This window comes from Sebastes fasciatus, chromosome 3 (genome assembly GCF_043250625.1).
Source record: "Sebastes fasciatus isolate fSebFas1 chromosome 3, fSebFas1.pri, whole genome shotgun sequence".
Taxonomy (NCBI): domain Eukaryota; kingdom Metazoa; phylum Chordata; class Actinopteri; order Perciformes; family Sebastidae; genus Sebastes; species Sebastes fasciatus.
The window spans coordinates 41,894,960-41,909,376 of record NC_133797.1 but is presented as its reverse complement, the minus strand read 5'-3'; the positions used below and the strand labels follow the sequence as shown (position 1 = coordinate 41,909,376).

General features: G+C 39.9%; 1 protein-coding gene across 1 annotated transcript; it reads right to left on the bottom strand.

The window, feature by feature from the left end:
• Window positions 1-4,657: 4,657 nt before the first annotated feature.
• Window positions 4,658-12,554, bottom strand: LOC141765402 (ATP-binding cassette sub-family C member 10-like; the record flags this gene model as incomplete). Its single annotated transcript, XM_074631456.1, has 5 exons — window positions 4,658-5,876; window positions 5,999-6,111; window positions 9,384-9,481; window positions 11,247-11,392; window positions 12,283-12,554. Coding segments are annotated over 5 exons (765 nt in total), but the record flags the coding sequence as incomplete, so codon positions are not given.
• Window positions 12,555-14,417: the final 1,863 nt, after the last annotated feature.

Genomic DNA, 14,417 nt, shown 5'->3' with positions numbered 1-14,417 from the left:
TTTTAAATTTTTTTATATTATTGTATTTTTATATTCTATATATTTTTTTATTTTATTATATAATATATTATATTTTTTATATTTTTATATTCTTCTTTTTTATATTGCCTGTATTAAATTAAATTAAAAGATTATAATTACCAGCTTAATCTATTATTAAATAACACCATTTATTATTGGATTTATATATATTTATTTTATTATTTATTTATTCATTCAATCATTTATTTAGTTATTTATTTATTCTCCTTTCTTTATTTTTTCTTCTTTTTTACATTATCATGTCATCATATTTGTTATGTCTAATTTGCCTGTATTAAATCAATAAAAACAACAATAATAATTACTTGCTGGGAGGCTTAAACTACAATAATACATCATCATTTATTATTTGATTTATGTTTTGTATTAATAATCTGAATCTGCAAAGTATCAAAGCTGTCACATAAATGTAGTAAAAACTACAATATTTAGCATTAAATGGAAGTACTTCAAATGTGTACTGTACTTAGTTACATTCCACCGCTGACACACAGATATTAAAGCCAGTTTTATATTCTAAACGTCGACTACTAGAGAAAAACATGAAGAGAAAAACCTGCAGCAAACACTCCCACAACGTGATAAGTGTGTTAACATGAGAAAAATGCTGACCTGTGCCAAGGGAGCGGCAGGCGTTCACGGTGTGAGTCACTCTGATTACCGCCACAAAGACTTCAGTCTGTGTGAATCTGGACAGAAAGAAAAGAGGAGAGCTGAGTGGCGTTCACACAGTCCTTATGTAACCTACCTTACCTGCTCAGGTACGGCGGCGGCTCCACATCTGACGTTACATAAGAACAATTCTGTTCTGTTCTCAGGCAAACCTGCTGAAATAAAAACACGCAGGACAATAATATTTATTACACAACAAACTGATTTATTATGATTTATGATCATTTCATTATTACGCAAAAACAAACAACAAAAACATAAAAATAAATCCTTCCCAAATGATTAATATGCTAATTTGTTGACCTCTTTAACCCGACGAACCCGGTACCGGTACGAACCCGACGAACCCGGTACCGGTACCAGCTTCTGCTGAGCTGTGTGTTAAAGCACCACCTTTAAAAACTTCATAAAACGCTGTGGTGGTCTTTTTATTTATGAATAGTTTCTAACAGACGAGGCTTTAACGCGACTAAAACAACACTCCAATTCTATTTAGTCCAAACAATGTTTGTTTGGCAGCGATTTCAATATTTTAGTTACAAAATCAACACACGAGAAATTGTATATTTTTTAGAGATGAACCGATCCGACTTTTTCAGTCCGGATAACGATACCAGACACCTGAAATTTGGGTATCGGTTGATAGCGAGTACCGAGCCGATACCAGTATTTAATTAATAAACTGCATGCTTAACTTTATAAAACAAAATGTAACAAATAAATACATTGACATAAATTTACTGAGTTGATATTTATTATCAAAATAATAAATCTTACACCAGCAACTTGGAAAAAAAATCTTCAAAATTAACAAAATTTTTATTTATTATAAAAATAATTAATTGTACATCAGCAACTTTTTAAAAAATCTTCAAGATTAACATAATTTTTTATTTATTATTAAAATAATTAATTGTACATCAGCAACTTTGTAAAAAAATCTTCAAAATTATCAGGAATTATAATTCAGGTATAAACCGATTTAATGCAGCAACAAATTGTTCAAAACTTAAACAGGAATTAAAATGTCAGTATATAATGTTTATAGTATATAAACATAGAACTGAATTGAATAGATTGGATCCATTGTCACCGATATCCGATCCAGCTATTTGAGTTGGTATCGGCCCGATATCTGATCCGGTATCGGTGCATTCCTAGTATTTATACTTTACAATATTTGTGACCGTTTTTATATTGAATGTACATACTTGACTTTGGATTATTTTTTGTTCTCTTATTTACATTATTATTGATCTGATTTGTTATTATCTAAGTTTTACTTATCAGGATATCAGGAGTATTTTAGAGCCAGATTCCCTTTCAAGAGGTAGAAAACCCATTTGGCACACTTTGGGTGTCCAAGTGGCCAAATGGAGAGTCCTCCTGGTCCTATTCTGATAATCCATTAATTGTTGTCATTTTTCAAACAAAAACAAATATTTGATGGTCCAGGTTCTTAAAATATATAGTAAATAGAATATGTTGGGGCCATTAGGACATCACATTGTGCTCTAGGATATTGTGTTCAGCATTTTTCACTGTTTCCTAAATGTTTACAGACCAAACGATTAATCGATGATGAAAACCATCATTAGTTGCAGCTCTAGTTCACATACTGTATGTCCCTAAAACATCCCAATACGTACGGATTGATGTTGACACAAGTTTAGAAATATATGTCACAAGTAAATGAGGTCATAGTTGTTTGTAACAGATACACAGAAAGTACAAACAGATGACATAAGAGAGCAAACAGACTGAAGGTTTAAATCGTCGCCTCCAGTCGGAGTGAATCTTCTTCATGACTGAAACTAAATTATTATAAAAACATTCCCTCCGGTTAGAACAAAAGTCCTTCTTAATGACGAGAAACAAACACTCACAGGTAACAAAAAATACAAGTTGCAAAGATAACATGAAGGTTAGAAAATTAACCAAGCAACTCAGAAGTCCCATCCAAAACCTCTCACTTTGTGATCTTATATATGCTAATAATGATAACTTAATGTACATGGCTCTCACATGGTTTTCATTAAAAGGGTGAAACTGTAAAAGCATAAAACAGAATATTGCAAATAAAATTCAAAAACAAAAGTGAGAAAAAAACCTGATTAAAATTAGAATGAAAAGATAAAATAATGAAGAAGTCTGTTAAGTAGACATTTTTTTCTATTGTCTTTTGGTAAAACATTCCAAGGTTAAGGACATTTTAGAGCAGAGTTGATAAAAGCTCCACTCCCACTTTTCTCTTTTTGGATTTAGTTGTGCAGCATCTATCAAACTAGCAGCAGAACACCTGTGAGTTCATTAAAAACAGATACATGAGTGTAGTGAATTTATAATGTGATCATGAATTAGCAGCTTTACTTACAGTCGTTAAAGCTGCATGTTGGAAAAATATCTAACGTATCTAAATATGGTCACCTTGTTTCTGTGAGACTTAAAACATAAAACACAATGTAAGATAATATCCAGCCAGATTCCCAAGTATGTAAAAGTCTTTCACCTTTGGAGCCAAATAATTATATCGGTCTTAATTCACTTTTAATGAAAAAAACACACAAATAAATAAGATGCTATGGTAATGCTAATAAAATATTTAAACTTCTTAAAAACTTAATTGTAAGAAATCATAACTGTTCCATTTATTGACTACAGACAAACAGACGGGATGTGTTTGCCTCATTTGTCTCAACAGGAATATAGAATTGTTAATTGTCAGCATACAGTAGCAGCAACATTATATTCTATATAATTTAATTATAATCATTATATTATATTCTGAAGATATCCCAATACCCAAGAAAACGCACATATAACAAAAACAGCAGGGGACCAAAACAGCTTCCCTGAGGAACACCAAAACACACCGTGTGTCATAATGTCTATGAAATACAGCCTAACGTGAACCCCCAATAAAAACAATTCATGTTCTTGAGATGGTTTATGAAAATGTTGCAGTCACTGAAATCAAGATGAAGCTGAACTGAGGCTTTATTAGTAGTAGGACATTACACTAAACATTCACAGTGTTGTGATTAACATCAAGTTCTGACTATAATGTTCTCAGAATATTGCTTTCAGTTAGAACGGGTTGATGTTTGGTGGCTTTCCTGGGAGCTGAGGTAGCTCAGACTGATCTAGGGTCAGGTCACTGTGCCCTAAACTCATGTTGCTCCCAGTGGACGGATGAACACATGTAAATTATATCACTTTATCAAAAGCAGACCTTCATTTAAACCTCATTTTACATAGAAAATCTCAAAATATTCTGACCCTATAGCTGTACATAGTATACAGAGAAACTAAACAACATCATCTCCCACTGTTGAGAATACAGATTACTGACATTCAGATCACTCACTCAAATTCAAGTTAAAATGTTATATCAGACTGATATTCCTTCATCTCTGACTGCAACAAATACAGGTTATTAAACCTGAAGTGACATCTGACATCGGTCAACTGTACACAGATATTCATTCATTAACAGAAGCTAAAATCATTCCCACAGTCTAGGATTTAGTGTTTCCTTACTGTTGAAATGATGATTATAATCTATAAAGTTGAATAGCAGCTAACAGAGAATATGCACCTTTATACTTCCTTTTCACAATCTAACCCTTGTGCATCACTAGGGACATTTATGACTTTTTAATTTGTCTGTGTAATGCATACGGCAAACATTTTGGCAAAAGTGTGAATTTGTTTTTTTTCCACTTTTTGAAGTTCAACCTCAGCTCCAATAATAAATCTAAAAACAGACACTCAGACCCTCAAGGACAAAAATATTCCCATTGAAACCCATTGAAACCACCATTTCTGATCCCACGGCCATTAAAGCATAAAATTATGAATACGGCTGTCAAAGTTAACGCAATAATAACACGTTTCTTTAAAGGGACTGTTTGTAACTTCTTACACCCGGGTCGGCGTCCCATGCGCGCTCGCATGTGGCTACGCTGTTCAGACTCAGACTCCAACACAAACTCCAGTGAAGCACCAAAACCTCTTGGTTGTATCTAGTGAAGCTGTTAAACAGTGTTGGCCGCGGTCGGAGGACGCGGGGGAGACCGTAGCTTCGGTCTCCAGGACCGGAGTCTCTGCTGTACTCTTTGGGGCAAGTCATAGTCCAGTCAGCACACTGACACACTGACAGCTGTTGTTGCCTGTTGGGCTGCAGTTTGCCATGTTATGATTGGAGCATATTGTTTTATGCTAAATGCAGTACCTGTGAGGGTTTCTGGATCAATATCTGTCATTGTGTTGTGTTGTTAATTGATCTACAATAATAAATATAAACATACATTTACATAAAGCAGCATATTGTCCACTCCCATGTTGATAAGAGGATTAAATACTTGACTAATCTTCCTTTAAGGTTCATTTAGAACAGATTAAAAAATGTGCGATTAATTTGCGATTAACTAGTTTTAATTGATTGACAGCCTTAATATTCATCATTTTATTGCAGTTTTTTTTACATGGTTTTGTCTTCTACATCAGGACAACTTTTTTTAAAGTGAGGCACAAGGGCTGCGGTATTTCAACAATATTCAAATGTGAGAACAGAACATTGAAACAGCTCCACACAAACCACTGATCAACAAATATGGTCCGCTGACGGTGGTCTGGTTGAGTATAGAGAGGCGTATGTAAATACCTGCTGCTAGTTACCTGCTTGTAGTGATAAATTAAGACTAACCTCAGCAGGACTAACGTTTAATTCAACAACATGCAGCTCATATTGCTTCATAGTTAGAAATGCCCCCAAATAATTAAATCAAAGAGGCAAAGTCATTTAAAGCCGTTTCAGCATTAAAATCATCAATTAAAAGAAACTAAATGTCAGCACAAACCCGTATCATCACTTCCCCGTCCAAACAGAACCCTGGAGCAAGGCAGCAGAAGAGCTTTCTAACGGTGCAGAAAAAAGGCAGCGAGTTCTCAACAAAACCTTCACCAGGATAAAAAATATAAAAATAAATCTTTGTCCTTCCTTCCAGTGTCTTTTTTAGCCGCCTCACTCTCCTCTCCACCCGACCAACCTGTGGAAGATGGACTGGTCCGTTTGGCAGAGAGCAGCCGGGGTGTCAAACTCCGCCACCTTCCCAGCATGCATCACCAGCACCCGGTCGCAGTCCATGATGGTGTTGATCCTGGAGGAGGGTTTCGAAAACATGAGACACCCTCTCACCAAAAGACTAGAGCATGAAATGAAGACGTAACTCCAAAAAATCCTTCCATGGTTGACTGTAATGTGACATCTTTAATAGATCACCTGTGTGCGATGGTGAGGACGGTCTTCCCCTGAAACTTCTCTCTGATGGTCTGTTGCAGCAGCTTGTCCGTCTTCTGATCCACGCTGGCCGTCGCTTCATCAATACACAGGACCTACAGGAGGGGAGAACAGGGTCTCATGTTCCACTGCTGGGATCTCATTAGAAACACCAGTTACAGAAGTGCAGGAATCACTGGGAACGATGGGAAGAGGAAGGCAGACAAAACACTTACTAAAGGGAAAACATTGCAATGTTAAAGGGCAACTTTCAACCTGGAGCCTATTTCCCATGTTTTTATGTCTAAAGCTGAACGTACACTGTACGATGTTGTTGTGAACTTCGTGTACTTCCTGCTCCTACTGGAGAAGCAGATCGTAGCGATGAAAAGCCAAAGCTCACGATTTATGTGACCACACTGTACGGGTCCGATCATCAGCCACGATCTGAGTGACCACACTGTACAGGTCCGATCATCAGCCACGATCTGAGTGACCACACTGTACGGTCCGATCATCAGCCACGACCTGAGTGATCACACTGTAGGGATCCGATCATCAGCCACGACCTGAGTGATCACACTGTACGGGTCCGATCATCAGCCACGACCTGAGTGATCACACTGTACGGTCCGATCATCAGCCACGACCTGAGTGATCACACTGTACGGTCCGATCGTCAGCCACAGCCTGAGTGATCACACTGTACGGTCCGATCATCAGCCACGACCTGAGTGATCACACTGTAGGGATCCGATCATCAGCCACGACCTGAGTGATCACACTGTACGGGTCCGATCATCAGCCACTACCTGAGTGATCACACTGTACGGGTCCGATCATCAGCCACGACCTGAGTGATCACACTGTACGGTCCGATCGTCAGCCACAGCCTGAGTGATCACACTGTACGGTCCGATCATCAGCCACAGCCTGAGTGATCACACTGTACGGTCCGATCATCAGCCACGACCTGAGTGATCACACTGTACGGTCCGATCGTCAGCCACAGCCTGAGTGATCACACTGTACGGTCCGATCATCAGCCACGACCTGAGTGATCACACTGTAGGGATCCGATCATCAGCCACGACCTGAGTGATCACACTGTACGGGTCCGATCATCAGCCACTACCTGAGTGATCACACTGTACGGGTCCGATCATCAGCTACGACCTGAGTGATCACACTGTACGGTCCGATCATCAGCCACAGCCTGAGTGATCACACTGTACGGTCCGATCATCAGCCACTACCTGAGTGATCACACTGTACGGGTCCGATCATCAGCCACGACCTGAGTGATCACACTGTACGGTCTGATCATCAGCCACTACCTGAGTGATCACACTGTACGGGTCCGATCATCAGCTACGATCTGAGTGATCACACTGTACGGTCCGGAACCCAACGAGCCCTCGCCGCTTCGCCCCTGAAGTAGAGGATGAATAAAACACAACGTTCAAAAGAACCAAAAACAGTCACCTCCCGTTCCATATCGGTGATCTGATGCTAACCGTCCGACTGATGGTCGGGAGGAGTTAACCGGTCCTCGGTCCCCCCCGTACACTGCACGGTAAACGACGCCCAACGAAGCTGAAATTTGGTCCAGAAACGGGCTAAAGTCGTACAGTCTACTGTATGACCCGCTATAGACACAAAAACATGGGAAAATAGGGTCCAGGTTGAAAAATACCAAAGTTACCCTTTAATATTGACGTTGTCAGAGACTCAAATCAACAATATAAGATGCACATAAAAAGCATTTACTGCACTGAACTACACTGTGTGCTGTATTCATCGTGTCCACCGCTGCTAATAAAGGTTTAGTGTCTCGTTAGTCAACAGACATTTAAATACAGACACGTCATTACAAGGGGAAGGGCTGAAAGATACACGGCTTTTTGTGTATTTAGTGTTTATTATTAGAGCGACTGGAGGTATACTGTCAATGGGAGTAAAAGAATAAAGGTCTTTTGAAGCTTTTGTCTTCCTCAGTGAGTGACTGTCGCCGTCTAACCGCTGTGAAACACGCAGGTCGAGTCACACAGTGATAAAAATAGAACAGATTATCAGAATGAGGTGTGGCGGTATATTGAATTAGAATCAAATCACACACAGTTTTGCAAATATTTGCTAGCGAATGCATTAATTACTGTGATTGACGGCCTAATTTGTGTATCTGATGATGTTTAATGATGATAATTACAGCGAGACGGCACCGAGCTCGTCTTTCTGAGATGTGGTTGTGCCAGTGAGCGACTGACTCTCCCATTTTATAATTAATTAACTTCTATTTGTTAAAGCAGAGTTATCATATCAATATAAAATCATCAGGGTGATATGAGACTAAATATCCTTAGATTTGTTATCCTTCTTCTACTATTTATTAACCATTCAGTGTATTTACTCTAGTTTTTATTGTCAAACTGCCCACCTAACCACCAGAGATTGGCAAGAGAATATGCAAAATGTGATGTGTGTTAATGTTATCTCATCGATATCAGCCTCGTTGTTTGATCTTCTCTCTCCTGCAGCCGTATCAGAGCTGCATTAACTCACTTCTAATGCAAACGGAACATTTCACTTCACATAAAAAAAGCATTGATCTCAGCGCTGACAAGACAAGGCACTGTCTTTTTCTACCATTTCTTTTGGAGGATCAGTTTTAAATATTACAGCCGGAGTGAGCTGTTAGTTGAAGAGCTGCAGGCTGAACACAGCGAGCTAACCGGCTCCACGCCGCCCTGCTGTTGTGTGTTATGTAGCGTGAAATCAGATGCTGGTTGCTCACGGCGGCGGAATGGAAAACTTCTTCTTTTCCAAGACAACGCTATATTTAGAATATTTTCATTGCTTTACCTCGCCGTCAGAAAGGGCTGTCTGACGGGGAACTGAAGTCGTTATCTATGCGCTCTTCAAAGCCACCGGACTCCATTGACAAAAACAATAATTTTACCTTTCAGAACACGGGAGTTTCTGTTTTACCGCTGCCTCGATCGGTTAGTTAATCAGTGTTATTGTGTGACTATGGTGTTAGTTCGGATTCACCAAAGTCCCACAATAACACAAACTAACTAACCGATCGAGGCAGCGGTAGACCAGCAGCTTCCGTGTTCCGCAGGGGAAAATTACAGTTTTTGTCAATGGAGTCTGGTGGCAGAGCAGAATGTTGCTTTGCTCCCGTAATGGTACTCTACTGTAGTAATACACTGACTATGGAGAAGTACCTCATACAACCACACTTCAAAACACCTGAACTATCCCTTTAAAAGAAACACAGAAAACTATGATAATAAATAATGATTAGCGCGTTGTTTGAACCGTTGAGCTGCATCCACGTAATGAGGTAAAGTATACAGTAATAGTAATCCAGGTGAGGTCTCACCTTGGCCTGGGTCAGCAGAGCTCTGGCCAGACACAGCAGCTGTCTCTGTCCCACAGAGAAGGACCTTCCTCTCTCTCCAACCTCAGCATCCAGACCACCTGATACACAAAAAGGTAGAAGAGACGTCGCCTGAACCCGACACCATCACCTCCATCATCACGTCGAAGCTTTTGGGCAAAACTGTGTGTGAAGTGGCACTTCAAATATTTAAAAGGAAACTGTACGTATAATGAGAAGGACTCAGCTGAAAAACAGCATATAGACCATAGACCGTATATAAAGATGGACGACTTGTCTCCACTTCCTCCCGCTCTGCTGAAGTGAAGCTGAAATATCCAGATACGGGGGTGGAGCCGCGGTAACGAGGTCACCCGCCGGAACCAATCGTGAGCCGAGCACGGCCGCAGCTTGTCAGCGAAAGACACTCACAGCTGTCAATCATGACGTCTCACCCTCTTTTTATAGCATGAAGTAAGTCATTAAAACCAAACTGATCAGAAACTGAACGTCTGAACAAACATCAGCGTGATGAGAACTACTGGAAATGACGGAAACCATCTTTGACGTGTATTTGGACTTTTTAGTTTGGCCAATGTCCGCTAACATGGAGGAGGGCGGGGTTTATGAGCTATACTGCAGCCAGCCACCAGGGGGCGGTCCAGATGGTTTCGCTTCACTTTTGGGGAGCTGTCGTGTCGGCCATCTTTATTTACAGTCCGTGGTATAGAGACCCTGCAGCCGCCTGTCTGGACTCTCTAATGTTGTTATGTTCTGGACGTCTCTGGGCGTCAACCTCTATAAAAACGGAGCGACCAGGTTTCTAGATCGTAAGCACGCATGCATCGAAGAGGAAGCTCCGAAAATGGCGGAAACAGCACCGTAAATACAAATTACAGAACGAGAGTTAATCTGGCGTTGGCTGGCGAGCACCGTAACCCTCGTTGAGCCAACTTTGAATGTTGTTTACTGACAAATCCTCCTCATTGTGCCTTAATAGAGTCCAGAGAGTAAAGAGGCCATTTTTCCTGCTTCCTAAACTAAATCCCACCACACCTCTGGAGTTCTTCTTCTTCTCTTTCCAAGATAATTTAATAAACATGGGGCGCCCCGATAGCTCAGCTGGTACAGCTGGCGCCCGTATAACAAGACAAGAGTCCTGACCGCGGCGGCCTGGAGTGAGGAAGAGGAAGATGGTGGAAAATAACTATATATACTTCAACATCCACAAATTTGATTATATTTCAAAGCACGTACAGTATATGTATCTTTTCCTACGCAAAATGTTAAATTAATTAATCTGTATGTGTGTTTTATTTAATTAATTTGGGGTTTGCTGCATTTATTTTTTTATTTATAATTTGTTTTCTTTTTCATTCTTTTTCTTTTTTTTCTTTTTTTTGTTATTAACAATTTTTTATTTGCTTTTTTTAAATCTTAATACTGAATTTTGAACCATCATTCCCTGTCCTGTCCCTGTTCTGTCCCTGTTCTGTCCCTGTCCCTGTCCCTGTCCCTGTCCTGTCCTGTCCTGTCCTGTCCTGTCCTGTCCTGTCCTGTCCTGTCCCTGTCCCTGTCCCTGTCCCTGTCCCTGTCCTGTCCCCGTCCTGGGTGTTCCTTCAGATTGAAAAATCCCTGTCAGATTAGCAGCTGAAGGCGTTGATGGAGTCACGCAGGAATGCTGAAGGGTGGAGCTCCACTTAATGCATTAATGGACGATGAGTCAGGTGGACACGGGGACACACCTCGTCTTCATACGCATCGCTCTGCTCGTCCTTCATTCACGGTGTCGTCCCTCATCTCATCATCTCCTAACGTCATTAATGACTTCCCCTCTGTCCCCTACGTCCCCGCCACGTCTCTCACCCATCCTGTTGACCACGGCGCCGAGGTGACACTGGTCCACGACGTCCAGCAGCTGGTGGTCTGGGTGTCGCCCACACGGGTCCAGGTTCTCCCTGATGGTCCCGCTGAACAGGAACGGGTCCTGAGGTATGATGGCCAACCTGGACCTGAAGGGGGCGCCACAACATGCACAACACGCACGACACGCACGACACGCACAACACGGTCAACACACACAACACGCACGACACGCACAACACGGTCAACACACACAACACGCACGACACGCACAACACGGTCAACACACACAACAGGCACGACACGGTCAACACGGTCAACACGGTCAACTTTCACTTGTTAGGATGCTTTTATTAAACTGATTAAACACGTTATAATAACCATCATTTATAAACGGTAATAGTTAATTAAACTTAATTAATATTTATTTTACTGTTAACAAACAATGTTAAATGTTAACAACCCTAACATTTCAGATAGTTATTTTATCATTAGTTTGTGTTAATATATATATATATACATATATATATATATATATGATAATTCATAATGTTTACTAATTATTAGTATTGTATATAATATAATAAGGTAATATATATTATCATATTATACTAATATATATTCTTATATATTATTGTAAACACTATGAATTATAATATATATATATGTATTAAATATATAATTAGTGTTAACTAATTATCATATATATATATATGATAATTCATAATGTTTACTAATTATTAGTAATGCTATAATTTCAGATAGTTATTTTGTCATATATACATATATATATATATATATATATATATATATATATATATGTTTATACACACCTTGTTTATCAGTGATTAATAATTAGTTTCTGGTGCATCTATTTATGTAATGTTTATAGATATTTAGCAGATAATTTGGTTATTATTAACAAATACTTCATATAGTATATAAGATGTTATAATGTGTGCAACAATAAACTGTTAATAAATAGTAATAATAATTGTTGTTGTCTCTTATCAGCTGTGATCCGTCCAACACACAGTACCTGAGCTGAGCCAGGCCCACGGTGCTGACGTCCAGCCCGTCCAGGAGGATCTGACCCTGGTTCAGCTCCACCATACGGAACAGGGCCAGGAACAGTGTGGACTTCCCGGAGCCCGTGCGTCCCACGATGCCCACCTTCTCCCCGGGTCGCACTACCAGGCTGACTCCGTCCAGGGCCTTAGGAAGACCGTCCCCGTAGACCAGAACCACGCCGCGGAACTCCAGCCAGCCCTGCTCGGGCCACGCCGCCGCCAGCTGACGTTCAAACAGAGAGACACCACGTTACATTTACAGTTAATACATCTGAAACATGGTCTTATAAGGAAGATTCACCCTCAAACGTTTTAACATTGATAAAACATAAAGGCAAACTAACTTCATTTTTTTGCATTTCATTTGTTTATTGGGAGTCTAATTTTCTTTTCCCCATGAATATACAAACTTAGACAAGATTTACAGCAAAGCCCTGACGGAGTTTGACAGCAGAGAATGTGGTCAACTAAATAAATATGAGCTTCAAAACGTCTTAAATAACATTTCTACCTGTAAAAGCCCGTCTACACCAGTAGGTCCCAGCTGGTGAGTCATGAGCACGCGGGTCAACTTATTCAGAAAAACATTTCATTTACTTTGAAATGTTGTGATTTTTCAGAGCAGCATTTTTAAGAACCATTTTAATGTTGTCAACCTGGAGCTTTTAACTACTTAATATTAACTTCATATTAACTTCATATTAACTTCATATTAACTTCATATTAACTTCATATTCTTTAAAGGGACTGTTTGTAACTTTATAAGTGTATAAATGTACTGGGTCGGGACACATGCACGCTTGCATGTGGCCGGCGTCCCCACTCCTCTGCCTGTTTGCCTTCACTCAGACAGCGCGCGTTCTCGCGTACTCGCTCCACCTCTCACGTGCATGCTGCTCACTCCACACTGCAGAAGAGTTAGTAGCTCTGAGAATATCTAGTGAATGTTCAGTGGACGTTTGTGCAGAAATAACTGCTGCAGCTCCTCCAGACCAACAGAGGTTTCCCGTGTCTTGTGAAGTGACGGAGCTCTGCAGAGAGAAACGTTGTCGTCTCGTTACCGACCGGGTGCCGGTGTCTCCCTGTTCACTCCGGCTGCGGGCGGAGAGAGACGAGTTTCTCGCTGCAGAGCCCCGCTGCCTCAGCCTGCGCTGAGGCAGGAGAAGCAAACACAGTATCAGCATTGATTCATGGAGAGACCTTGGTCTGGTCAGCTAACATTACTGCCAAGCAGCTGAAATATAGAGTGATATTGTGCTTTTAGCTGACGTGTGTCTCCTCACTGTGTTGAGAGATGCTCGTTCATGTCTATTTAGAGTGAGCACAAGCTCGAGCCCGATGCTGACTTTCGTTGATTTCACGGCCACAGGTGTTGCTGTTAACAAGACATTTCTGAAAGTTACAAATAGTCCCTTTAATACACTTAATATTAACTTCATATTCTTTAATCTGTTAACATGTAAAATCTGGACCTGAAAAGTAAAAAGTACAATATTTCCCTCTGACATGTAGAGGAGTAGAAGTAGAACGTAGCAGAAAATGGAAATACTCAAGTACTCAAGTACAATGAAGAACCTCAAGTTGTTCTTAAGAACAGGAGTTGAGTTCATGTATATTCCACCACTGGCTCTCTGTAGCTGCCAGCAGAGACTGAGGAGAAGTGATACCTGGCCATACCTTAAACTCCAGTAATACTACTCCACTACATTTATGTGACAGCTTTAGTTACTTTGCAGATTCAGATTATTAATACAAAACATAAATCAAATATTAAATTATGATATATTATTATAGATTAAGCTGCCCAGCAAGTTATTATTATTATTATTCTTTTTTTTATGAATTTAATACAGGCAAAATAGACAAAACAAACACGACAAATATGATGACATATATATATAATTTTTGTATTTATTTTTTCATGATCTGTTGTTTTTATCTCGTCCATTTTCATGTTATGCTGCAAAAATATTAAAAGTTTTATCAGCCTGAAGAAGTTTGACTTTAATGTTTAGTTTTTAATGTTACTTTTAAGCCTCTCTCTCTCTCTCTCTCTCTCCCTCTCTCTCTCTCCCCCCTCTCTCTCTCTCTCTCTCTCTCTCTC